General features: G+C 37.1%; 1 protein-coding gene across 2 annotated transcripts; it reads right to left on the bottom strand.

The window, feature by feature from the left end:
• Nucleotides 1-233: 233 nt before the first annotated feature.
• LOC117962470 (mothers against decapentaplegic homolog 4) lies at nucleotides 234-26,356 on the bottom strand. Of its 2 annotated transcripts, none has more exons than XM_034916850.2 (12): nucleotides 26,132-26,356; nucleotides 21,250-21,679; nucleotides 17,980-18,154; nucleotides 17,650-17,679; nucleotides 16,000-16,212; nucleotides 15,017-15,136; nucleotides 14,625-14,738; nucleotides 12,468-12,533; nucleotides 11,452-11,635; nucleotides 11,146-11,314; nucleotides 9,741-9,879; nucleotides 234-3,646 (listed from the first exon to the last, which is right to left on the bottom strand). In XM_034916850.2, exons 2-12 carry the CDS (start codon nucleotides 21,487-21,489, stop codon nucleotides 3,435-3,437), a joined length of 1,662 nt encoding a protein of 553 aa, XP_034772741.1. In that variant the 5' UTR covers nucleotides 21,490-21,679; nucleotides 26,132-26,356; the 3' UTR covers nucleotides 234-3,434. The 2 variants fall into 2 exon arrangements, with proteins under 2 accessions (XP_034772741.1, XP_034772742.1); XM_034916851.2 differs by having other exon boundaries at nucleotides 12,468-12,518; nucleotides 26,132-26,355.
• Between the last annotated feature and the right edge of the window lie 90 nt (nucleotides 26,357-26,446).

The raw sequence follows: 26,446 nt of genomic DNA, 5'->3' as shown, positions 1-26,446 counted from the left end.
TGCAAAAATTAAGCCTAAACAATATCTTCACTAGGTTTATTCATGCAATGCTAGTGTTTTTTTTACGTTTGTTGGAGAGTTTTATTATTATAGAGAGGGCAGGACAGGGCAGGAGATAACTCCACATTTAGACCAGATTGTAAAAAGTCCTTGACTTGGAAGACCTGCACTACCAGTAGGAACCTCACACTCCTGTATTTCCACTGGAGAATAATACAAAAATGCAAGTCAACTGAAATAACCACAAAGCTTTTATTGATGTCTGTCTACACATTATGCATTTTGGGAACTTCTGGTGATCTCAACTTGAAAATATGCATTGGAAAAATAACCTTGCATTTAACTGTAGTAGTGTTTAATATAAAATGAATACAACAAAATCTGTTCATACAGATATTTAACCAAAAAAACAAAACAAAAACACGCCTTTAAAAAGTTTCTAAAAATCTAGATTTACTACAATAACTTCTACCACTAGTCTGCATAAACTTTCAGGACAATTTATTATGTTTTCTGTTGAAATTTGCATAGCCAGAGGTTACATTTACACACAAATGGTTTATTCCACTGGTTGAAAATGAATTCTCAACTTTAAAAAAGGGAAAAAAACTAGTTTGTAGTCTATGCAAATACTATAGCGTATCAGAAAAGCTTGGAAAGGCATGAACACTAAATAAATACACATGCCTATGCAAAAAACTATTATACAATTTTAAAACCTGCAAAAATGTCATCCATGCATGGTTATAACTACTATATGTATACATCTAAAATACCAAAAGCATAACTTAAAAATACTATAAGATAATGAAGTTTTATAAACTTAGACCACAGAACGGCTTATAAAATAGTTAATTTTTAAACATCTTAATGTGTTTAAGGACAACATAATTTGTGTTAAGACGTTAACACACACATTGATGTCTAATCATTTATCAAGGTTCTTATATCAAAATATAATTTGTGCAACACAATGATAGTTACCATATTAGGAACAACCAACATTACTCTGAAGCCTGCCTTGGCTTTGTAACAGTTTTCACAGATCTAAAGACCTTAATCTAATCTTTGTTGAATGTGCAGTTTTGCTTCTGTATACAATTACCTTGTGTGATAATTAAAGATAACTAGGTTTTTAAACATATTGGGAATCTTTATTTTTTCGTCCAAATATGGGGAACCATGTACATATAGTTTATTGAAATAATCTTAAGACTGGGTTTGCAAATATCAATGTTTTAAAATCATTATTTTTGTATTTAATGTAACAAACTTTTTTTTTTTTTTTTTTTTAAAGTGCCAATGCAAATTTATCTGAAGCATTATTTGCTTATACAGCTATGGCCAAAAGTTTTGCACCACCCTATAAAATGAACTAATTTTGCTTTTTAAAGCAGAATGAAACCTGCTGAATAATGTTACATTAACATATTGAATTACATACCGCTTTGTAGTTTTCCATCTACTTAACTATGTGACATTTTGAAATCTAACATGAAATACTGTACTCTTATTATGGCTTCCAAACGTTTGCGATATTATTATTTATTTCTTAGCAGACACCCTTATACAGGGCGACTTACAATTGTTACAAGATATCACATTATTTTTACATACAATTACCCATTTATACAGTTGGGTTTTTACTGGAGCAATCTAGATAAAGTAGTAGGGCAGCAGTAGCAGTGTCCCCCACCTGGGATTGAACCCACGACCCTCCAGTCAAGAGTCCAGAGCCCTAACCACTACTCTACACTGCTGATATCATTTTGAAGTTTGTGATTACATGAGATATATATATATATATATATATATATATATATATTATATTTTGTCTCAATCCTAAAATTCTAGGTGATGCAAAACTTTTGCCCATAGCTGTACATTTTACCTTCCAACCAACATAGAACATAAAAATGGTTATTTTGATACACTATGATCTCATTCAGACCTTGTAAGAAATGACAATTTAATTTGGTTGCTTTTAACATTTTGTCTTGAAGGTCACAATGTTGACGACCAAGAAATAAAATAAAAAATCTTAGTCAAAATAGTGAAAAGGGAACACACTTTCTTCCAGGAAAACAAAACAAAAAAAAATCTGGCATAGAAAGCCACCACAAATGAAGTTAACACATATAGCTGTCTCAAATTAGGTGGGAAAAAGAGGGTGTGCCAATCAAATACAAGGGAAAAATGCATTTCTATATTCCTACAGAAAGCTCAATATGTATGGTTTCAATATTAAACATTTACATGTACTGATTTCTAACTTGGCAAATTATTATTTTCTATAGATTAACAAGTCAAAAGGTGAAAGGGAGATATCAGTAACTACAGCCCTTAAATTTCAAAAATAACCTTTTCAAATCTGAAGGAACTCCTAGTAGCATCTATACAAAACATAGTGGCAAGGATCATTTAAAAAAAGTTTGCGGGATCAGCCCATCAAAATGGAACTCGGGACTGTAATTAAAACCCAAAGTACAGAAACCACGACAATCTTCAAGGATGCAAAAATGAATACAAGCATATAAAAGTTTAACCAATTTAACTGAGCATGGATCCACTCTGGTTACGTTAACACATTTTATTGTTTTTATATAAAAAGGAAAACAAGTTAATATGTTGGGATTAATTTTAAAAAGGTCTGGTAACTAAATGTGTATTACGATAGTTTATTGTAACATTAACATGCATTAAAAACTTGATATTTGCCCAATTGTGAAGCTATTATTATGATAAAAAAAAATAAAAAAGTATATTAGAAAAGTCAAAACAGAATAGTTTTTGATTTTGTTTTTAGTGTTAAAATAGAATCAGTATTGTGTGCTGGAAAATAGACTATTCATGATATCCATTTTCCTTTTTTTGTTTTACATATCTAAATCTGTTGCTCAAAATGTGTGCATAGTTCAACTTTTGCTGAAGAAACCCATCAGATCCATAAGTTAAAAGATGCGCACAATTTTTCAGCATCTTTCTTTTTTAATCTAAAGAAAACACAAAACAAAACCAAAAAAATTAAAGTGCTAAAATAACAGTTATATTTAAACACCCCCCACCCCGCCCCCCCCCCCCCCAAAAAAAAAAAGCAGGCATCTGTTTTTTATATGGCATTCTGCTGTAGGTTGAAACACTGACGAGCTTGTTGCGGGATGTAAATTCTATTGATTTTATTTTTTTCAGTGCCAGGCAGGAGAATTCCAACAGGATGCTTGCTTCTTCCTATTTGCCCAGGTGTCTTGTAACACAAACAGCAAGGCCCTGTTTACATGATAGGTGCGAAGGAAAACAGCAAGAGCCTGAAACCTTGCAGCTTCGGTTTGTCAAAGGAATATGGAGATCGAGGATTGAATACGTCATTGGGTTCCGACATAAATTTGTATAAGTCTGTTCTAACTGGCTCCTGCAATGTGCGGGCTCGGTAGGGCTCAGTCCAGAGGCTGAGGGTCTGCGATGGGCATGGTGTGCAGGACCTCATCTAGAAGCTGCAGGGCACGGTGCAGGTGAATCTCGATCCAGCATGGGGTCTCCTTGATGCTCTGTCGTGGGTAGTCGGGCCCCCAGCCTTTGACAAAGCTCATTCGGAGGATGCACAACCGCCGCAAGTCATCCACACCGATCCCAGCCGCAGCAGACAGACCTGTACCAGAAATGGACGTAATTGGATCAACCAACTGGTGCTTAGGGTATAACTGGATTATACACATTGAAAGCATTAGCCAGAACATCTGTCAATCAGGTTTTTGCCTGGTGATAGGACTTTGATTGGGTTAGAATTCGTATATTAAAGATTATACTACTGTCCTATACTAGCTTTTATACCAAAGTGTTTGGATACCTAATAAGTACATTTTGTGTTAAATATGAATTACTGGTCTTCAATTCACATGTGTAATCTTGTTTATTCGTACACAGTGTATTGAGAGCTTTTCACCAGTACCATCTGTTCTTAGATACACAATAATCTTTTCCCCTTTTCTTTGAATTAGCTAGTTCCTGTGGCCTCATATTCTGAGTTGTATATGCTACATATATTTTATTATGGGTTGCTTAGGGCAAGCATATGGCAATTGCTAAAGCAGGGGGTACAGTTCACAACCAAAGTTCACAATGCAAAACAATAATCCAGTTACATTACATAAACAATTGTGTGATCTTGCTAGAGCTGTTATTCATAAAAGTTGTTTTTTCTGCTTTGACAAAGAAACAGAAAATGTTTGACATGTTCTAAACCTGTGAGCTACATCAAGCCTTTACTTTTTCTGAGATACTACATCAGAATGTTCTTATTATACAATGCAACACGCTGTACTCATTGACCTCAGTATGGAACAAACCACATAAAAGAACATTAAGAAAATCAATGTGGAATGGAAAGATGATGTGGCAGAGTTACAGGACTTTAGTAGTGGCTCATCACCATGACCCACATTGTTAAACCTACATTAAGGAATGCTTAAAAAAAAAAAAAAACACCCACACAACAACAAGCTTCTAATGAAACAGCTAAAATCTATACGTAGGACATGCATTTGAATGGAAGGACATACGAGCTACAGTGTGCTGAAAAACATATTGCACTTAGACATGACAAGTTCTGTGAAATTTAGGCAACCTGTTCAATAAGCTATAAAATCATGGATGAAAGTGGCCAGTGATAATTTTGAAAAACTCCTGGGGCATGTTGGCTAGGGGGCTAAGGTTTTAGTAATTGCAAGCAGACAGAATTGGGTAGGAAAATTCAGTGTACTTACTGAGCATGCATTAATTACAAATACATGCAAGTATCGAAAAATGGCACAACCAATACCAATAGCATGTCTGCACAGTGATAGATCTAGAATTCTCATGTAGTTTATTAACAGAAAGTGTTAAAGAAAAGCAAGTACTGTTCTTTTGAAAGCAAGTATTCCCTAACCAGGCAGTTCAAAATACTTGCCATGTCAGAAGAACTCGTTTACTCTATCTATATATATATATATATATATATATATATATATATATATATATATATATATCTATATCTATATATATCTATATATATCTATATATATCTATATACACACACACACACACACACACACACACACACACACGTGCTCCAATTTGTTGGTACCCCTCCACAAAAAACGAAGAATGCACAATTTTCTCTGAAATAACTTGAAACTGACAAAAGTAATTGGCATCCACCATTGTTTATTCCATATTTAATAGAAATCAGACTTTGCTTTTGATTTTTTATTCAACATAATATTGTAAATAAGAAAACAAATGAAAATGGCAAGGACAAAAATGATGGGACCGCTAACCTAATATTTTGTTGCACAACCTTTAGAGGTGCAATCAAACGTTTTCTGTAGCTCTCAATGAGACTTCTGCACCTGTTAACAGGTAGTTTGGCCCACTCTTCCTGAGCAAACTGCTCCAGCTGTCTCAGGTTTGATGGGTGCCTTCTCCAGACTGCAAGTTTCAGCTCTTTCCATAGATGTTCGATAGGATTCAGATCAGGACTCATAGAAGGCCACTTCAGAATAGTCCAATGTTTTGTTCTTATCCATTCTTGGGTGCTTTTAGCTGTGTGTTTTGGGTCATTATCCTGTTGGAGGACCCATGACCTGCGACTGAGACAGAGCTTTCTGACACTGGGCAGTACGTTTCGCTCCAGAATGCCTTGATAGTCTTGAGATTTCATTGTGCCCTGCACAGATTCAAGGCACCCTGTGCCAGGCGCAGCAAAGCAGCCCCAAAACATAACTGAGCCTCCTCCATGTTTCACTGTAGGTATGGTGTTCTTTTCTTTGAAAGCTTCATTTTTTCGTCTGTGAACATAGAGCTGATGTGACTTGCCAAAAAGCTCCAGTTTTGACTCATCTGTCCAAAGGACATTCTCCCAGAAGGATTGTGGCTTGTCAATATGCATTTTAGCAAATTCCAGTCTGGCTTTATGTTTTTCTGTCAAAAGTGGAGTCCTCCTGGGTCTTCTTCCATGGAGCCCACTTTCGCTCAAAAAGCGACGGATGGTGCGATCAGAAACTGACGTACCTTCACCTTAGAGTTCAGCTTGTATCTCTTTGGCAGTTATCCTTGGTTCTTTTTCTACCATTCGCACTATCCTTCTGTTCAATCTGGGGTCGATTTTCCTCTTGCGGCCGCGCCTTTACCATGCTTGTCTATTTTCTTTCTGATCTCCTCAGACAACTCTCTCCTTTGCTTTCTCTGGTCCATGTTCAGTGTGGTGCACACAAGAATACCAAACAGCACAGTGACTACTTTTCTCCATTTAAATAGGCTGAATGACTGATTACAAGATTGGAGACATGTGTGATACTAATTAAAGAAACTAATTAGTTTGAAATATCACTATAATCCAATTATTTATTATCTTTTCTAAGGGGCACCAACAAATGTGTCCAGGCCATTTTAGAATATCTTTGTAGAATAAGCAATAATTCATCTCTTTTCACAGCTTCTTTGCTTTATTCTATAACATACCAAAGGCATGCAAGTATACATGATAAAATAGCTTTTAATTTCATCACTTTTCAGGAGGAATAAAGCATTATTTCAATGAGCTGTAAGGGTACCAACAAATTTGAGCACGTCTGTGTGTGTGTATATATATATATATATATATATATATATATATATATATATATATATATATATATATATATTATATATATTATATATAGCTCAATATAACAATTTCAACAGTATAAACTATTTGCAGGAAGGACCAACCAAGTGTTGTTTCTTATACCATTAAAATTGTCATTCCTCTAAAAATTCCTCTGGTGTCATTGCCTTTGTGCTTGCTTCTAAATATGGTCCATTGAGTTAGAGAGGCAAGTTTATTAGGGCAAGTTTTGCACTTGCTTAGGATTGGGTACAGTATTTTATATGATTAACAAGGGTTGACAGTGTGCAGAACAACAGGGAGAGCTATATAAGCAAAAATATTTTCATTACCTTAACGATTTCAGGTGCGTGCCTTTAAGGTAAGAGAACACCGACTGCAAAAGGACTGTGCCTCGTGTCGTTTTTTTTAAACACAAATGAGCTTACGTGACTTGAAAAACCTAACAGTGCAAGCAAATTCCTACTTCATTTGATTTAAAGATTAGTACACAACAAGCTTCAACATGTAACAAAATGTATTGCAATAAAGTAAAAACAGACTTCTGTTATTTTGAAAAACCGCTGCCTCAGATTATTACTAATGCTTAACAACATTTTATTTAGAGTTGGGCATTTCCATGCTAATGGAAACTTTACACATGTATAAATGTTTGAGTAAATTGACAAGTTGCAGCTTTGAGACGAAATATTAAAATTAGGTAAAACACACATTGATAGTGTAGTGATAGATAGTGTAGATAACTTTGTCTGAAAAAACAAAGTTGAAATTTTATCTGGACATGGAAGTGTATACTATCCCTCTCAAAAGTGATCCAAACATAACATGGCAAAACATGACTTACAGGGTGTTCATAAACAATATTGTCACATTTATGTTTAATTCAATTCATTATTCTAATCTAGAAAACTTAATCTTATCGTAAGTGTTTTTACCACTGTAGCAAGCGATTCTATATTCTAGATCAGTTTAAGAAATGTGCTACATTCATATCAGTGTCTGTCCACACTGTTGTGAACGTGAAAGTTATTATTGAAGCTCTTTAGAAAGGAATAACAAAGTGTTTTTTTGGGAGCCAACTTATACCTGTACTTTTTATTAATACGTTTTTTTTTGGGGGGTGCAGGATTTTGTTAAATCACTAATAAAGGTTTTGCATGGTTCAGGATCTTGCGTCCTGAAAACTGTCCACCCACCCAAAACAGTGCCATTCATTATCCAGGATTTTGACCCATGCCCTTTGACTTCTGACTGAAGAGAGTCTTCATTTTGCATCATAGTGTTATTATAGTTATTGATCTGTTGGTGTCGGTCTTTCATGTTGTGAAAGTGATTGTGGTTAGGAACAATCATTTACTTGCTGAAGTGTAATTATTTTGTGGATTACATCTTCCATCTCTCTGGATTAATAAAGATAAGTTTTGTGATTTTTACAGCAAACCTGACTGAGATTGATGAAGCGCCTTTCAGTATATCTTGCAAAAAAGCTGTGTGGACGGAAGCGTATGCCTTTCCATGTAACCATGGTAGTAATAACAATAATCCACTTGTAGGCAAAACTTTTCTGCCTTGTCCTATCCTATTTATGTTATGCAGAGGTGTTGTTTATATTACACATTTTATATTACTGTTTGATAAGCACTGTAAGCCTGTGATGGAGAAATGTAATTCTCTCTCTGACTGTAGTAAGAGACACTGTTTCCATCACTCAGCCAGAAAGCGGTTCTCTGCCCACAGCAGCTTTACAAACGAAACTGCAAACTAAAAACTGAATAACTATTTTTGTAAATGGACAGATAAAACTACCCCATAAATTAATGTTTATTCAATCTGTGTGTATTTGCTTGTCAGGATGTATCATTTTGGGTAGCATGGTGCACACTGCTGGTAAAGTGAACTCGTATCTTAAGTATAAGCATTTTCATGAGCAAAGAATACATACAGGAGTTGTGAATTTTAAGACTGTTAATAATAAAATGTCAATAAATAACAAGTCATGCACAAAATTAACAATTGTAATTTTTTGGGCTCTTTCATCCCTTCATTCGCAGCGTTACCATGCATGGAGTATGAACTTCAAGTGCCTGCAACATTGAGCATTGAGTGCAACATGAGAAGGTATCTTCCCTTAAATACTTCTATGCCATTGAGACTCTAGAGCAGGGGTGCCCAATCCTGGTCCTGGAGGGCCGGTGTCCCTCCTGGTTTTTGTTCCAACTGTACACTAAATTGCTTAATTGGACCAATTAAGCTTCTAATAAGTGCTTGATTGGTCCAATTAAGTAATTTAGGGCACAGTTGGAACAAAAGCCAGGAGGACACCGGTCCTCCAGGACCAGGATTGGGCACCCCTGCTCTAGAGCATATGATAAGAGGGGGATGAACATCACATCATGAACTTTGTGTTACACATGTGTACCCCGTTAGCGTGGTGACCCAGTTGGTGTTGAACTTAAACCCGTTCATGGTCCCGCAGCAACATGAACCTACTGAACTTCCTTATTTAAAAAATAATAAATAAACAAACAAACCACCGTCTGGTTCTCTCTCGCCCTTTTTTTCAATGCATATAATTGAACTAACAGAGAATAAAAACAAACTAAAATAACTACCTAATCCTAGTATATTTAATACATTTGTTGTAGTCTCCATAAACTGTCCAGCACCTTCTGTTGCAGTCACACCGGTGCTAACTTTAGCTGTTGCCATCTCTAAAGGAATCATAGGAATGGACCTGGGAGAGGCCATTTTGGCAGAATTCCGTCTATAGATGTTAAACTTTCACCCATGTATAATTTTCATTAGTTCTAATAAATATACATGACAGGCCTCATCATGATTCAAGGACTGCTTCTCAGGATCCAAAAAGCCTCCACTACATCCCTGTTGCCAGAGATATGAACTCTAGCAGGAGCAACAAGTTCATTTAAAACATTTCATGAGATAAGATTCAGGCAAGTGGTTCCTAAAATATAGCCTTTGATATATAAAGGATATTTCCGCTATAATGCAAAATACTACACCATCTGGGCAATGAGGATTAGCCCTGAAGAGCTCAATGACTGAAATAATCACGGTAGAGCGAACACAAACTTACTGATAGCTGGAGCGATTCCCCCAACAGAGCCCGGTCCAGGGATATTACCAGCCACTGCTGCAGCCTGAGCAGCAGCTGCAGCCTGCGCTGTGGCAGCTTGCTGCTGCATCTGCCGATGGCACTGCCGCAAGTCAAACACCTACAGTGGGAGAAAACAAGGCCAAGTTCTGCATTTGATATTCAGAAAACCTCTTATATTTATTTATATGATTAAAAACACAAAACAAAAGAACTAAAATGGTCTGGAAAGGCAGTGCTGTACGTCGAGTGTGAACAAAATTACAATGTCAGCAGTGCTGGTGTCCCACTAAATTCTGATCGGTTTTAAAACCACAAGTATTTTTTGCATACCTTCCAGCCACAGCCGTCCAAGAGCGCTCATTCTAGACCTGACTGATGAATCAACCCCTGCCATGGATAAAATGAACTCCTAACCCACAGACTGAGCTATGCCTTACCACCACTATAACATTAAGATGGAAGCAAAAGGGTTCTAATTATTAGGAAAAAGACTTCCAGAATGGTCTTAGCATGAAATCATAACCAGAACATCTGCACACAATAAGAGAGGAGTTTCTTCTAGGGAAAATAAGCATGGTTTGGTCAAGCCCCACAGAAGCAAAACCAGAGAACGTGTGGTTAGTAGTGGTTTAATGATGGAAGGCAACACGCTGAAATTCGACCTGTGTGCCAGCATGTTTAAAAATCAAGAGTGTGGCCTTAATTGATTTTAGATTTACATCAAGGATTTACCTTATGTTCTTGCCAAGTCACAAGTAACGGTAAAACAAATCTCATTTTAAAGAGAGACACCATCAAACCAACAGGACATTAGTTTAGGATAATCTTCATCGCCATTACAGTCAAGATGACAATGTCAGATCTGAGCAAATGCAGGTATAACATCTACTACTCGCTATGAAACTTACACTGGAAACATTAACTTGTTCTAAACTACCTGAAGCATTATTATTTAACATATTTGTAATTTTGTTTAGAATAATTTTATTTTAAAAGATTAAATCAGAAAACAAAAAGCAAAGCAGGTTGTGAATCATTTCACACTTAATTTACTTTATCGTGATGCATACTGTATCGTGACCCTCGCATCGCAATATGTATCGTACAGTGAAGACACTGCCGATGCACAGCTCTACTGAAAACTCTTAAGGTAAATCTGTGATATACTTCAATGTCATCATCACCGTGGGGGCATATTGTTGTTATAAAGGGTTTGTATTTTTTTTTTTTTTTGGAGAGGTTAAAACAAGGTCCTGTCTTTGCATATATACATGCTCTAAGCCAAATGCCTACCCCCTTACCAATCTTCTTTAAATATCAAATAAAGTGGCTAAGCAACCAATGCATTCAGAATCAGGGACTGATTTTGTTACAAGACTCTTACCTTTATATAAGCGCTTGGATAAATCTTGTGCACTGCATCCCCAGGTGCTCGGCCAGCCTCCCTATCCAAGTAGTAGCTCTGGACAAAAACAGCGTGATCACTGAGGCACCTGACCCAGACATCTCCTTCTCCTTTACACTCCAACTGTACACCTTTTCCAATGTGCAACCTGCCCACAGGGGGAAAAGTAGACAAGCAGTGAAGACATCGTCACCATGAAATAAAAAGTAAACTTGTACTTTTGATTTAAAATGACAAGTTATACTTGATTGAAGCAAGAGTTGATTTTTTTTTTTTTTTTTTTACCTGGCTCTCTCGATGGCTTCTGTCCTGTGAACGTTGGACAGCTGACCCAGACAAAAGCGATCTCCTCCAGATGGATCTACGTAGCCATCCACGGTGACTATGGGGCAGGTTGAAGGCACCTTGAAGGTCTCCCCCACCTGAACATCCATCTCAAAATAAGCAATCGAGCACCAGTACTCAGGAGCTGGGTAAGAATAGATCCAGATAAAGTCTTAAACACAACACAGCAATACTACTGCTCCAAAAAATTATTGAAAAGGGCTTACTGTAATACACTTACAAAACTTCAGCTAATTACTTCACAAGCTTTCATTTCAGAGAATTAGATAAATAATTTAACAGAGGTCACCATGATGATGTTTAGGAACCCTGCCAGCTGATATGTCAAGGCGTCACGGTCAATTTTATTCCCCAGACGATGTGCAGTTTTAGAAGTTGCCAACTGGCACGCCATAAATCCACAGCTCGACATTTTACAAGTTTACACTTACTTTGCTTTTTAAATAGGGAGTCAAACTTCCATCTAGTTTTCAGTACAGAAGTCTGTACTTAGATGTATAAATGAATGGGCTCGGGAGTGCAGCAGGACTCTGATTTAAAACAGGTGACATGTGAAATGTGTTCAGTGGTTTAACCTTAGACAAATCCACTGCACAATTCACCACAATGGGCAGGTCCAGGACTGAATGGCAGTGGGTGATCAGGTCATAAATGAACTGCTCTCACATAGCTATTAGTGGAAGCTCTTAAGGCACATGCTGGCAACATTAAAAAAAAAAAACACAACAAATACTAACAAGGACCCTTTGAAAGATCCACAAGATGCAAGAAAGCACTTTAGAGGTCTACAACTTCAGGATGACTCGGGTTCAAAGCCAAACTACTGTTATACAGCAGTTAATATATTAAACTAATTGATTCATTCAATTTCTTAAAATCAAGAGCATCAGTTCAGCCATACTTAAGTTACAGAAGCCTAGGAAGTGATATTTTAAATCTCAGACAAACAAACTAACCTGGATGGTTAGATATTGGTGGCTGGAAAGCAAGTTCGTTGTGCACTTGCCCTGGAAAAGAAGAGACTGGAAATGAATTAGGGTACTGTTACAGCAGGTAAAGAATTCCCTAAATTTTCTGTATATACACACACCATCTAACTTTACCACTAACTTAATAGTTAGCCAAGTCGAATTTAAAGATAATGTTCTAAGATAGACCAGTTAACCAGATTAATATACAGTCTGTTTTAATGAGCTAAACAGTTTAGGGAACAAAAACATAATACAGGCTAACTTCTGTTTTTAGAAACATCTTCAGCTGTGAACTCCAAAGTGTATTAAAAAGGACTGTCCTTTGGTAGGTACATTGAGCATCACATTAAGGCAGAGTTGTAAGAGACAATGACTCGACTCGGAATCAAGTCGCAATTTTTCGTGACTCGAGTGCCTGCAAGCAAAGACTTCACTCCCTGCTCAAAAGACGTGACTCTGCTCGAGTCACGCAAAAAAGTCTCCATCTGACTAGAGTCACTGTCTTTATGATAAAATCAATAACAAACTTATTTCATTTTCAATACATGCAGCCCCTCTCTAAAACACACAGTCATCTTGCATTTCATAAACAGGTTCCTGCCTGGTTGTTAAGACAGTTGCTAAGGAAATAGAAAACACCTTTCTAGCCTATAGCACCGTTCTGTGACCATAACGTCACAAGCAGCAGGGTGCCCAGGAATCAAATGTGTAGGCGGGAAGCAAAGACAGATTTCTGATCACTGATCACAGAAAATCCTGAGGAAAATAGCGATTTTTGAGTTTTGTCAGACACGAAAAAAACAAAAACAACAACAACATGGAGAGTAAACTAAATGTACCTGCGGTGGTGGAGCTTGCTTTTAACAATTATACAGTCGACCGGGAGAGAAACAAGCAGGCTGTATCCTGCCAGCACTGTAAAGCGACAATATGTATAAACTGCATTCAAAACATAGCATCGGTAACTGCCACTAATTTATACCGGAAGGTCTTTAGAATTTTTCAATCAATGTCGTCCTTCTGGAGTCCTCTGAATGCCTTTTAATTTGTTTGTTTTTTTAAACCATTTAAATGCAAAACCATAACGTGTGTACTGGCTTTTTTTTTATTATTTGTCCTGTGGTTACCTTGCATTCTTCTGCACGTACTACTACTTTGTATATGATGTAGAATATGTGAATGTAAACACCTAACACCAGTATGTACAACACTCTTTCAAATAAACGTGTTATGATTTTAAATGTCCGGTTCTTAACCCTTTGCGGTCCATTTATTCAGCTCGTCGGGTCCAATTTATTTACACATGCACAGTTTATTTTAGACGCGATGTTTAAAAGTATTTTTTTTTTTCCCCCCACATTAAAATAGGTTTAAAAGGCACTGCATATCAACAGGACACTCAGTACTGCATCTCCAGCCCCGCCCCACCCCTTGGTCGCTGTATTTTTCATATACCTCTTCATAGTCGTGCATATTGACAAATCATCTCCTGATCACTCGTTTTATCACCAAACTCCAACTCCAATTTTATTACTATAACATCTCAAAAAGCCCTGCAAATGTCAGTGATATTCTTTGAGCGCTGGATGAAGAAGAAGCTATCTTGTTTGTTTATGGCCATGTTCTCTGTGGTGCCGGGGCTATGTGTAGTGCTCAGAACCGCCCCCCCCCTTTTTTTTTTGGCTTCTCTCAGCTCCTATCGGTCTCACTCGGCCATTGAATGGCTTTCTCGGCTTTTTCCGGCATTGGACCGGAAAGGGTTAAGGACGGTATTATTGTCATTGCTTGCGCCTCGGCACCTCTTTCTTTACAAATTAAGCACTGGTCAGAACTAATGACTAAGTGACTCAAGCCAGATTGGTGACTCGACTCGAGCTTGGCACGTCAAAAACTCAAGTCCCAATTTTGGTGACTCGTTACAACTCTGCATTAAGGGAAGGGTCAAATTGAAGACTGTTAATGGGTTTGAAATGAATGATTCTGCAGTCTTTGGTCAAAGCATTAACAGTCAAATTGCAACAAAATTAAAGCTGTGTTTAAACATGCAACAAGCTGAATGACTACGACAATACTGAAGCGGTGTCTTTATGCATTATGGTTAACAGTCAGCGCCTTTTAAAAGCTGTGTATGTATCCACTTACAATAGTGCCCTGGATGTTGCATGGGCGGGTGGTGCTGGAGATGTCCATTCTGGTTGTGGGGCACGTTGGGAGTGTATGTTACTGTCCTGCTTCCTGACCAGGTTAAAGTTGGGTCTGCAGACAAAACACACAGCAATTTCATATCTAGACCTGGAAATTTTGCACTAAACTGATTTACAATAATAAAAAAGGTGCAGGGCACATAGATCCCATGCCAGATATAAAAACACATACAGGTGTACTGTGAACATAGGTTACAATGCCCTACATCCACAGTAGGTGGAAATATAAAACAATCAAAACATATGCCCATGCACAGATTAATCAATCAGACAAGTGGTTTACAAGAACACAAGTGGACTCATCAGCTATATCAGTGTAGCCAAACTTACTGTGGTGGTAAGTAGCAGGCTGTGCCTGGAAACCATTTTGCTGTGATCCTGGCTGAGCAGCGGAAGCAATCTGAAGCAGCCCATCACTGTGGCTTCCTGGTAACATAGTGCTGGACTGGCCTGGCGAGCACAAAAATGATCAGAAAACGCTTACTGACAGCTTTACATTAGATGTACAGAAACCTTTAGGTCACACAAGCACATGAAAACAACGTGATTGTCCTATGAATAAGACTTAATTGGTTTAATAGATATTGCAGTGTATATATGTACAGTATGTGTTTTCTGCTTGAATGTAAACAGAAGTTGCATGATAATTAACAGGGGATACCAAACTAGAGAACTAGATTACTTAATTAATTCAGTTTGCACAAAGTAGACAAGAAGATTGAAAGGAAGTTGGATTACTGGGCCAGTATTCGGTAAGGGACATTGATATGATTTGGAGAAACCTATACATATTTAGTTGCATGACCCTAATTGTGCTACTCCTATCTACTCCTATAAGGTATGTCATTTTATTTCAACACAAATTCCCTTGCCCTCCGAATGATATATGTATTATTCAAGCACATTCAGTAATATGTATGTGTGCACATGACTGTGGCTCTGGCATTGGTTGATGGCAATTATGCTAAAATATATTTTCTCCATTTTAACATTCTATTTGACTGTTTCAGCTTAAAATATACAAACATGCAATAATGTTTTAATTACATTTTCTTTGTAATGGTGCTCATTTAATGCAACTAGTTAAAAAAAAAAAACATAGGTCGTAAAGTACACAAGCTTCCGGTTTTAGAAATCTGATATGTTGGTTAAACAATTTGATCTTCTTAACTAGGGGGATACAGATGAGGTCTTACAAAGGTTTGAGAGCAAAGGACTAAGCCAGGAGATCAGCGGTTCAGTCCCAGCTCAGTCACTAGCTTTCCATGCAGATATCCAAGAAGATATCCATTTCACATTAGAAAATGCCTTACTTGAAGAAGCCACAGGAATGCTGGGAAAGTTGGTGGAGCTGGAACTACTGGACTCTGAAGGCGGTAGCATGGCTGGTGTGTTGTAGGCCTCAGTGGCAGGCCGGCTGCTCGGCTGGTGCTGAATGGTCTGAATCAAGTGCCCTTCACTGGGCAGGGACTGCGGCCCCTCCACGTACTCATGAAACTCATCTTTCACTAGAAGGCCTGAGGTAGCTGAAACAAACAACAAATATATTATTATTATTATTATTATTATTATTATTAATAATAATAATATTTGTTTATTTAGCAGACACCTTTATCCAAGGCAACTTACAGAGACTAGGGTGTGTGAACTATGCATCAGCTGCAGAGTCACTTACAATTACATCTCACCCGAAAGACGGAGCACAAGGAGGTGAAGTGACTTGCTCAGGGTCACACAATGAGTCAGTGGCTGAGGTGGGGAACCGGGGACCTTCTGGTTACAAGCCCTTTTCTTTAACCACTGGACCACACAGCCTCCTTACAGATACAGTGCATATGGGTGGAGGTTTTCATTACAATCACTTATGATCTGTATGAGAAATACCATAACTGCTATGGTCAAAAGTTCCGCTGTTGTCCAGTGCCGATTCAACCGTGATTAAAAAAATTCTAAAACCCTATTTAGTTTTAGCACAAATAGGCTCCCCATGCCAGAGGGAAAAAGTATCAAGTTTGCAGGTTGTTGTTTTTTTTTTAAACTATGGTTTTACTTAATCAAAATTTCAATATCTAAACAGTCTGAATTGCAACATGAATGGCCATCCATCTATGGAAAGGACCTTACTTGCTAACAGCATTAAAACGTCACGTCTGTCATAAATTGTCTAGTTTTACAGAACTAAAAGGTTTTCATAGGCTGGCTGCATGCAGGGAAGTCCACAAAAATGCCATCAGGAAAAGTGTTATCAGTCAGCATATTTTAAAAGGCATACTGCAACCAGCTAGGAATTAATCTCCAAAATAAAATAATTTATATTATTATAACAAATGGTTATAATCTAATTCTGGCTTGTTATATACATTAGAACACAAACATATTCACACACTATTAGGCATTAGCGTAAAAGGAGAAATTCCTTAAATTGTATGCTCATACTTCTTACCCATTTTAATTTGGGAAAGAAACTCTGAAAGGGTTACATATGTTGCAATTGTGGTATACGATCATGTTGTTGCAAGACTGAGGAATGAGCACTGATGTGCGCGCGCACACACACACAAAAAAAAAAAACATCCAGTGACCAACAGATGATTATTTAAAAAGTTATGATATATAAAATGTCAGGCTGCGCTATTTTGAAAGGCACATTTCCAGCGAAGAAAAAAAAAGCAAGAAACAACTTGGCTGTAGAAAGGTGCTAATAAAATTTTGTTTGAGTTCTTTGCTAGTTTTATACTGTTGAGTTTTCTTATCTGAAAATGTCCCTTTGTACTTAATAGGACCTGTGATGTTAGCGGTTTTAAACAGAACATGAGGACTGTGGAATAAGAACACATAGCATAACTTTTGTACAATGCAGCATGACTAAAGTAAAAAAATACTTTAAAAAAATGTAATTATGCGTCCACGTTATTTTCTTATTTATATTAATTCTGTTGTTCATTAACAAGCATTTTACTTACCAGAACTTTGTAATGTCAATCCTGAAAGGTCTGTGAAAAGAAGAACATATATTTTCTTTAGAAAGTGTTCTATGCTAAGCTTTAAACTGATTTTTACAAGTATAGAATCTGTTCCCATTATTGATACAAAAAGAAATGAGTATTACAGAAAATGACGCATGTTTAATGAACTAAAAAGCGTGTATCTAAATACCGATGCTTTTTAACTATACTAATCCATCGACCCAAGTAGAAAAAAATAGATAAACAAACAACTGAATGAGGTTTATGAAAAACCAAAGAGGTGTGTCCATGCTGTTTTGACCTGCACCGGTCTCAGACATTGCTTACCTATGCCAGGTGACACAACCCGTTCGTAGTGGTAAGGGTTGACACAGACATTGTCACATTTCAGGTCAAAGGCATACTGACAGTATTTGACGTGTTTCAGTTCATTTTTGTGAAGATCAGGCCACCTCCAGAGACGAGCATAGATAACATGGGGAAACCCTTTCCGACCAGCAACCTAGCAAAAAACACACAAGGCGAAAATAGGTCAGAAAAATATATGACCAGTTACATATAAAAATTGTTTGTGTGTGTGTGTATGCATGCATGCATCCGTCATTTTGTGCTGTACTATACATCCCTAGGGCATGACAAGCCTAGCCTATCAAATGCAATGAAACCTACCCAAGTATCACAAATATGAAAATAAAAATGCACTATTATATTTAATTACAGGAAAATCTATTCTGCCTGGGCGTGGTATAATAAAATGTAAGTTACTACAAGTCACAATAATGTAGGACTATGATACAGCCACAGTATACCAAACCTGGGCATTCACAGCAATTATTTTAGACTCAATGGGATCGTGCCAAAGCACTACAGCCTGAACTTTAAATATAACTTGCTATTTGTGGAAATGTCTTGCTTGCTGAAACATAGTAATATCATGAGCCTTGGGGGAAAAGTATTACCTGTTTCAAGGAAAAAAAAAAAAAAAAACACCACATGTTAATCATACAGCAGTATGGAGTAGTGGTTAGGGCTCTGGACTCTTGACCAGAGGGTTGTGGGTTCAATCCCAGGTGGGGGACACTGCTGCTGTACCCTTGAGCAAGGTACTTTACCTAGATTGCTCTAGTAAAAACCCAACTGTATAAATTGGTAACTGTATGTAAAAATAATGTGATCTCTTGTAACAATTGTAAGTCACCCTGGATAAGGGCGTCTGCTAAGAAATAAATAATAATAATAATCCTGTCTTGTCCCTATTAGCATATCGTAATTCATTTCCTGCAGAACCATTTTAATACAATAAAGTGCATGTCAGGATTGAATGAGTGTAATCATCGTTTGAATATTAAATTAGTTACGGAACCGCATTATGTAGCAAAGCACTCAACCTTTGACGATTCATTAGATAGAAAGATGGTTACTTGTATCTACTGTCAAAGTGAGTTCCAGTACCACAGAAGTGCATCTAGTCTGCTCTACCACCTGTGTGCTAAACATGCTTTCACTTCTCAAAATACACTTTAGTAGTTTTTCTGCTACTACAACAACGTCAGTTTCGACAGAGTACTCTTTCAGAAATCCATGAATCAAGCCAAGTGCACTACTATAAATCAGTGCTGCTGGATAGCTACCAACTGCAGACCCGTTAACATTGTAGCTTTGGCTTATTTCAATAACCACATTTATTTTTAAACAATATTATTTACAATTATGGAGGCTATAACCATCACTCAGTGAATGTTTTGTTTTATTTAGGCATTTAAAATGATTATTATTTAAATGGCATGAAAGACATTGGTTTATGTGTAAAGGAAACTGATAATTGTAAATTCAGTAAGGGGAGTAATAAACTGGCTCCATTGTGATTTAGCAGTTGATTCAAACAATTTAACAACAAATGCTGGATTGTAAATAGAGAATCCAGAAACAGGATTTTTATGCTGGGTTGTTTTTTGGAGGAGGATAACATCAGAAGGTTCGAAGGTTCATTCGCTAGCCAGGAATTCAAAGATTGTTTTAAACCTTCGAAGGTTCATCAGATGCCAGACACACAGCACAGTGTGTTTTTTTTTTTCCTGTTAACAGAAATCCTTTGACAATGTGTGAATACTATAAATCACACATTAAATGTCACTCGCATGCAAAATTCCTTTTTTATATATTTGTATAATGCGTATTACATAAACAAAAGTTGCTGTATTAAAATCCAACCAAATCTTTATATGCAGCAACTCTATGTGCCACTGCCGTGTATGGAGCAGGGTATAGTATCCAAAGCACTTGGGGGTACCTATAGCGGTTGTAGTGCTTCAGTAAAACATGTACTGAATACCTAGTGTACAATACAGTGCAAGGGAAGTGCTACGGTAGAACATGTTTGAAACATACAAAATACACGCTAAACACTAATAATTTTAATCTTGAAAAAACTGAGCACTGTCCATCTCTCCCCACTCCAGCCCATGTTAACCAGAGGCAAATTTCTTCATTCACCATTTCGACAGCAAAGCTGTATTGAAAGCAACGTCTCGAAACCCCTCTGCTGTTTGGGATTTTTTTTGTTAAATGCCCAGACGACCAATGCAAACTGTGCAAGCGACTGCTGATGTACCATGGAGGCAGATCCAATCTCTGGGGTCACTTTACAATTCTTATTCTTATTAGTAGTAGTAATAGTAGTAGTAGTAGTAGTAGTAGTAGTATGTGACTGACATAACCTGCTTGGAACGGTGACTGTTAAATTAAATTGGTTTTGCCTAAGTTCGCTGCAGCTAGTGCTGCTGCAGTGCAAGCTTATGCACAAGCAGCACCAATTACATATAGAAAAGCAATGTGTATTTTAATTTAAATTATAAAAACATGATTACTGTTCAACATAATGTATTTTTAAACTACATACGAATGTTTTATTCAATTTATATGGCTTACCTGTAAAATAGGATTTTCAATCAAATATAAACAAGTAGCTATGGTGACATCACCAGTAAATTATGCAAATTAGTACCAAAGGTTTGAACCTTCCTTCGGTAATGTGTTCCAAGCCTTCGATGGTCAAAATGCACCCTTCGTTGCAGCCCTAATAGTTTAAAAGCGGTCCAAAACTTATAATGAAGGCATATTTTAACGGTGATGGAAAGCACAAAATGCAATATTGAATGATCATTTATAAATAAAAACAATGTTTCACAGCCATTTCAAGCAACAACCTTGAACCGATTGTTTGACGGATCAGTACCAGCTTCTGAAAAATATTTAATCATTTTCCGAATTGATATACAAAAACAAGGCTGTTAAGTCGAGTTACGTGTTTTGTAGAAGATGAATTGGGAAGTGGGAGTGCAGCAGAAGCAATTGAATTTGTGTGAATATATTTCAGGGACCTTGGGTTTTGGTCGCAAGACGGGAACCTGTTAAATAATTCAAAATAGTTTTTATATATATATATATATATATATATATATATATATTTTAGCTCAAAGAGTTTATATATATATATATATATATATATATATATATATATATTAGTGACAAAAAAGTATCTTTGTAAAAGGTACTTTGTGAACAGAATACAAAACAATTCAGGCCAGGCTAGTTTACCTGCAGCCTCCCATCCAGTGTCCTCTGTATGGTGACACACTTGCTGGGATGAGCTCCGTTGGTGGTGATTGCCGTGATGAGGGAGTCCAGCTCATCCTTCTTTTCCTTCAGCTTCTTCACTAGGCTTTCAATGGCCCTTTTGGCAAAGGTCTCGCTCTCCCCACCCTGCCTGTGGCACATGAGGCTGTGAACGATGCTCAAACAAGCATCGTTGCTTGTCGGTGTGTTTGTGATGGACATTTTAAATATGTGGCGTCCACCGCTTTGAAAAGTCACTGTGCTTAATTTAAAAACAAGAAAAAAGGGAAGGGGAGATGAGTGTGTGTAGGAATGTGTGCACAGTGCACCAAGGCACACTGCCTGTTGTTCCCAAGCCAAATCAAACTGAGAAAACCTATAAGTTCACAAACCCAACTGCCTGGAAGGTAACCTGGAAAACAGAAAGAAAAAGATGAAATCAGAAATGCTTCCTGGAACACATTCAGAGATAAAATATCTAATTCTTTGCAAATATGGATACATTAAATGTTGCTATTTATTTGTATAAGTTTTACAAATCAAATATAATAAAATTACTTGTACCTCCCTGCTGATCATTGTGTAGTTATAATTTGATAAGCTTAAAGAATGAATAATCTTTGACAGTGACAAACTTTGAGCTCTTAAGTATTTTATCAAGATTACTTTGTGCAAAATGTGCTCTTGACTGTAAGAGTTTTATTAATCACAAAATGACAATATATTGATCAAAAACATTAAAAAAATTACATTCTATGTGTATTTGTACAATTTCAATTCCCAAGTTCTGTTTTTTAAAGTTTCGTAATTCATTTATTACCCTATTGGAGCATTGCTTTGTTAAAACCAACTTAAATTCTGAAATAATTTATATTTAGTTTGGGAAAATTGTCAATCTGGCCACAGCAGAGAACAATAAAGACTGTCAACTTTTGTGATCACAAGCATATTTTAGTCACACCAGTTAGCAAAAACAATTGCAGTACCTAGATCAAAGGTAAAGCAATCTACTGAAAAATAGTTGGGTCTCAGGTGTACAGAACTGCTTTCGACTTGTATGTGAAACATAAAAAAATGAAACCAACACAAGAACTGTTCCCTCTAGTTTTAAAAGCTAAGTTTTGGAGATGCCTCAACACTGCAACGGTGCTGCTAAATACTCCACGCTTGCCTGCTTTCAAAGACAAAATTAGATTATTAAAGAAATCTAAAACGTTCTACAAAAAGCCTGGCTCTACAGCCCATGACGTGAAAAACAATTTGCTAAAAGTGAAAAACATTAGGAAGAGATCCTCAAGAACTGTGTAACCATGCCATCTGCTTTTGCACAACCTTTCAGCTTTTAAAATGTAACTATTCAAAACTGGGTACATGATGTACTATAGGCAAAAAAAATTGGTTGGATGAAACATGAATATCATCCACCTGCTGCCCACAGCACAGCAGTAGAAAAAAGTTACAATGTTCCCTATTCAGAACCAAAATAGCATGCTTGGTTATGCTGATCCATCATTTTATGAAACGTAATATCTTCTGAGGGCGTACGTGCAGCATCATAAGATTAGGTTGGTTTTCTGTTACACTTTATATGTGATCCACAAAGAATAAATATCTAAATTATTTTCTGACATTTATTTTTTGGAACATTGCTTAGTCAAAACAGTTACAGACTTTTTCCCACGTTCTACGAGGCGTTCAGAAATAGTGCCGGCTATACATTTTAGCAAGCTAAATTGTTTATTATTTGTAACCGACTGCAACTGTGTACCAATATGTTTTAAAGATTATGGGGAAATACAGCATGTGACATGGGGGATAAATAATGCAAGAAGTTGTATGTAGGCTATTATGTAAACCAAATGGGAGGAAGAAAATGATGGCCAGAAATAATTGGGTTTTTAAATTCAAGACCTATGAAACACATACCGAATATGTGAAACAAGATCCCCCCCCCCTCTGTTATTGGTCACATTTTTCAGATTGTTAGATTCTCACAGACAGCGATATTCTAAAACAGGCTGTTTGGCAAAATGTACAACAGCAAAGTGGGATACAGCACCCTGGAACAAGTTTATTATTCACATAACTATTCAGATAACATTTCCACTGCTGTGTTGTGTCATTTATCATAGAAAACCAAGTAAGAATGATTTGTGTAGGGCAGGGCTACTCAACCCTGGTCCTGGAGGGCCGCTGTCCCTCCTGGTTTTTGTTCTAATGGTAAACTAAATTGATTAATTTGACCAATTAAGCTTCTAATAAGCACTTAATTGGTCCAATTAAGTAATTTAGGGTACAGCTGGAACCAAAACATGAGGGGCAGCAGCCCTCCAGGGCCAGGGTTGAGTAGCCCTGGTGTAGGTTGTGACTAGATGTCTGACACTGTGTCGAATCTGAAACTCAACCCACTCCGCAATGCACTCTATTTAATTTTTGTTTACAATATGTATGTGTTTGCTGTGCAGAGTAGCCAGTTTCAGCCTTTACTGTTGACAATAAAATGAGAAATGTGGCAACTATATCAGACCACCAAAACTGGGCATTATTGTGTGGTAATCCTGGATACATGGAAAAATGGTCTTCTTTGAAGGCTAAGTCAATAATCGGTGTGTTCAGGTATTAGTATATACAGCAGCAATGATTGACTCACTCGGGTATTTCAGTGCCATACTCTCTGGAGTGTCATAAAATGTATCAGCGCTGAGTTACTGTCCAGTTCCTTTGGGGAAGTTGTATTATTGCAAGTGAAAATCTTTAGCAAAGACACTTCTCCAGAGTGGCCCATAGATCTAGTCATCTCAGACATTAGTAATTTGTTCAGTTTTGGAGCTGAAAGTACCTGCCAACAGTCAAACTGCACAGTTTCTATCAGCCCTCTACAAATGAAAGTCTGTCAGATCTGATCAACTGTGACTAACAAACAGCTTTTCAAGGGGGGAGCAGCATATATTATATGTATTACAAAATTACACAGCAGGAATGCTATTTGCATAACAAGATCATCTTAGGTGTGGGATATTCCATTTTCACAAACGCGTGTGCTGCATATTCAAGGGGTTTTCATCATTTGGCCAATGCCTCTACATAACCTATCAAAGCATTTAGTTGAGGGATTTACCCTCTTAAGTATGTATTAGGTAAATGCAGAAGTGCTGCTTGCCTAGGCATTCTGTCTAATTATTTTAGTTGAACTGGATATCCCTGCACAAGTTAAGAAAAAAAGTGAAATGTATCTCAGATTTAAATGCTCAAGATGCTGGTTCATAAAGTGTTGGAAAACCAAGGCAGAAATGCAGGATTCAGGGAAAAGCAAGAAGCAAATCAATATGTTTTCCATGCAAAGTCCAGATGCTGCTCAATCAGACCAGCAGATCAGTTTCCACAAGGTTGGAGTCTTGGGGTAAAATTGTGAAATCCTATCTTTCAACTAACATCGATCTGCAAACGCACAATACATAAAGCTGCTGATTCATTCAGATTAATAGAAGCTGCAAAATGAGAAGCACATAACCATTCCAGGATGCATAACTGTCATATAAACCAAAACAATCGCGGAGTTACATTTAAGTGTTCCTACCATTACCATTTAATGAAAAAAATAAAATCACCGAAACTTAACCCTGTCACTATTAAACTAACTGTTATTTCAACATCGTTTGTTTCACGCCCTCCACTGCCTATTGCATCCGACGGAGTACGCAGTAATATTTTGACCTATATATTTCATAAATTCAAAATGCATGTATTTTCCTAACTATTTCTTAATTACCTATTACAGCTTAACAAAAATATTGTCAGAATGTTCTATTTGAGTGTGTGAGTTAAGTGTGCCGTAAACATTAAATCTTATCTAAACAATTACTTAATAGAACTACATTTCACTGAAGTTAAGATCAATAAATACGTATCTATTACGTAAATCTTGTTGAAATACAACAGGGTTCTTACTAAAACTAAAAAAATGTGAAAATGTGACTTAACTTGATTATTTTAAAGATTTTAATCACTGTCGTAATTAGTTGTAGGGAATATTAAGACAAGATAAACATTGCAAAACGGCACATTATTTGTTAGTACACAAATCAATTTTGCAATTGCTGATACTGTATTTTCATTTATTTCTGCAAGGTACTCAACTGATATGTCATGTACGTATTTTAACATGCTCAGGAGTACAAGTATGCAAACAGTTTATATTAGAAACAACTAATACTCTCGTAAACATTTACACATCTAAAAGTACCATAGTAGTGTATTAAACTATCCAACAATAACATTTAAAAAAAAACACACACACACAACATGCAGTACCTATTTTATAGCTGTACAGATTACTGTGCTCTATCTAAATGTGTAATTCGCTCATGCAAGTCTTCAATACAAGACTATGTAAACACAACCCAGTAATTGAGTTTAATACGGGCTTTCTATATAGACAATGTCATCATTTCAGTACTGGGTGAAATGTAGCCATCCCTAATTTTGTGAAATTATGCACTGTAACCACGTACGTGAAATAATATAAAAACAAAACAGTATGCGACACCGGCTTCCCCAATTAATATAAAACAATTACAACACACGAGCAGCAAATAAACAGCCTCCTTCCAAAGACGCTTTATTGAACCCAACGAATGACCAACAATAAAATCAAAATACCACCAACGCTACCCGAATCAAACTGAATGGGCTCTCCCACGGATGCCATTTGTCTTTAAATGGTCTCCTTAATTCCGCCCTTCTGCAGCTGGCGACAGAACAAAAACACAGAAACTTTCAACTTTTCCTGCGGAATGGATAGGATAACTCGCGCTAATTCGGCTATTTTCACTCCAGCTTCATTGTTTATTTTAAGATCCCGTACCTGTCTGTGACGCGATGGGGTCTACAGTCATCTGGGTTGCAATGTCTTTTCAACTGGTGTTAAATTCAAAGTGGAAGTTTAGCACAATGGAGAGAAAAACCTCAAGATCTCCAACCATCCGCCGACGTTCTCTCTGGGTGCTGTTGTTAGTGTTATCAACATGGCGAACCGCGCATGAGCAGAAGGAGGCTCCGCCCTGCTGACGAGCACGATTTGGGTGGGTGGGATTGCTTTGAGGGCACGAGCACGTGTGGGTGGGGATTGCTTTGCAGCGCGGGCTCGAGGAAGGGTTGGGTCTGTGTGCTGTATATAGAG

Source organism: Acipenser ruthenus, chromosome 2, assembly GCF_902713425.1.
Source record: "Acipenser ruthenus chromosome 2, fAciRut3.2 maternal haplotype, whole genome shotgun sequence".
In the NCBI taxonomy this organism is placed as follows: domain Eukaryota; kingdom Metazoa; phylum Chordata; class Actinopteri; order Acipenseriformes; family Acipenseridae; genus Acipenser; species Acipenser ruthenus.
Note: the sequence above shows the minus strand (reverse complement) of the source record. Positions and strands in the feature narration are given on the sequence as shown.

Excerpts from the sequence above, each read along its gene's own strand:
- LOC117962470 (XM_034916850.2), bottom strand. The coding sequence starts at position 21,489 with ATGTCCATCACAAACACACCGACAAGCAACGATGCTTGTTTGAGCATC. Across the intron at positions 17,680-17,979 it reads GGTTGTGTCACCTGGCATAG|ACCTTTCAGGATTGACATTA; the intron begins GTAAGCAATGTC and ends TTCTTTTCACAG. Across the intron at positions 11,636-12,467 it reads ACCAATATCTAACCATCCAG|CTCCTGAGTACTGGTGCTCG; the intron begins GTTAGTTTGTTT and ends ATTCTTACCCAG.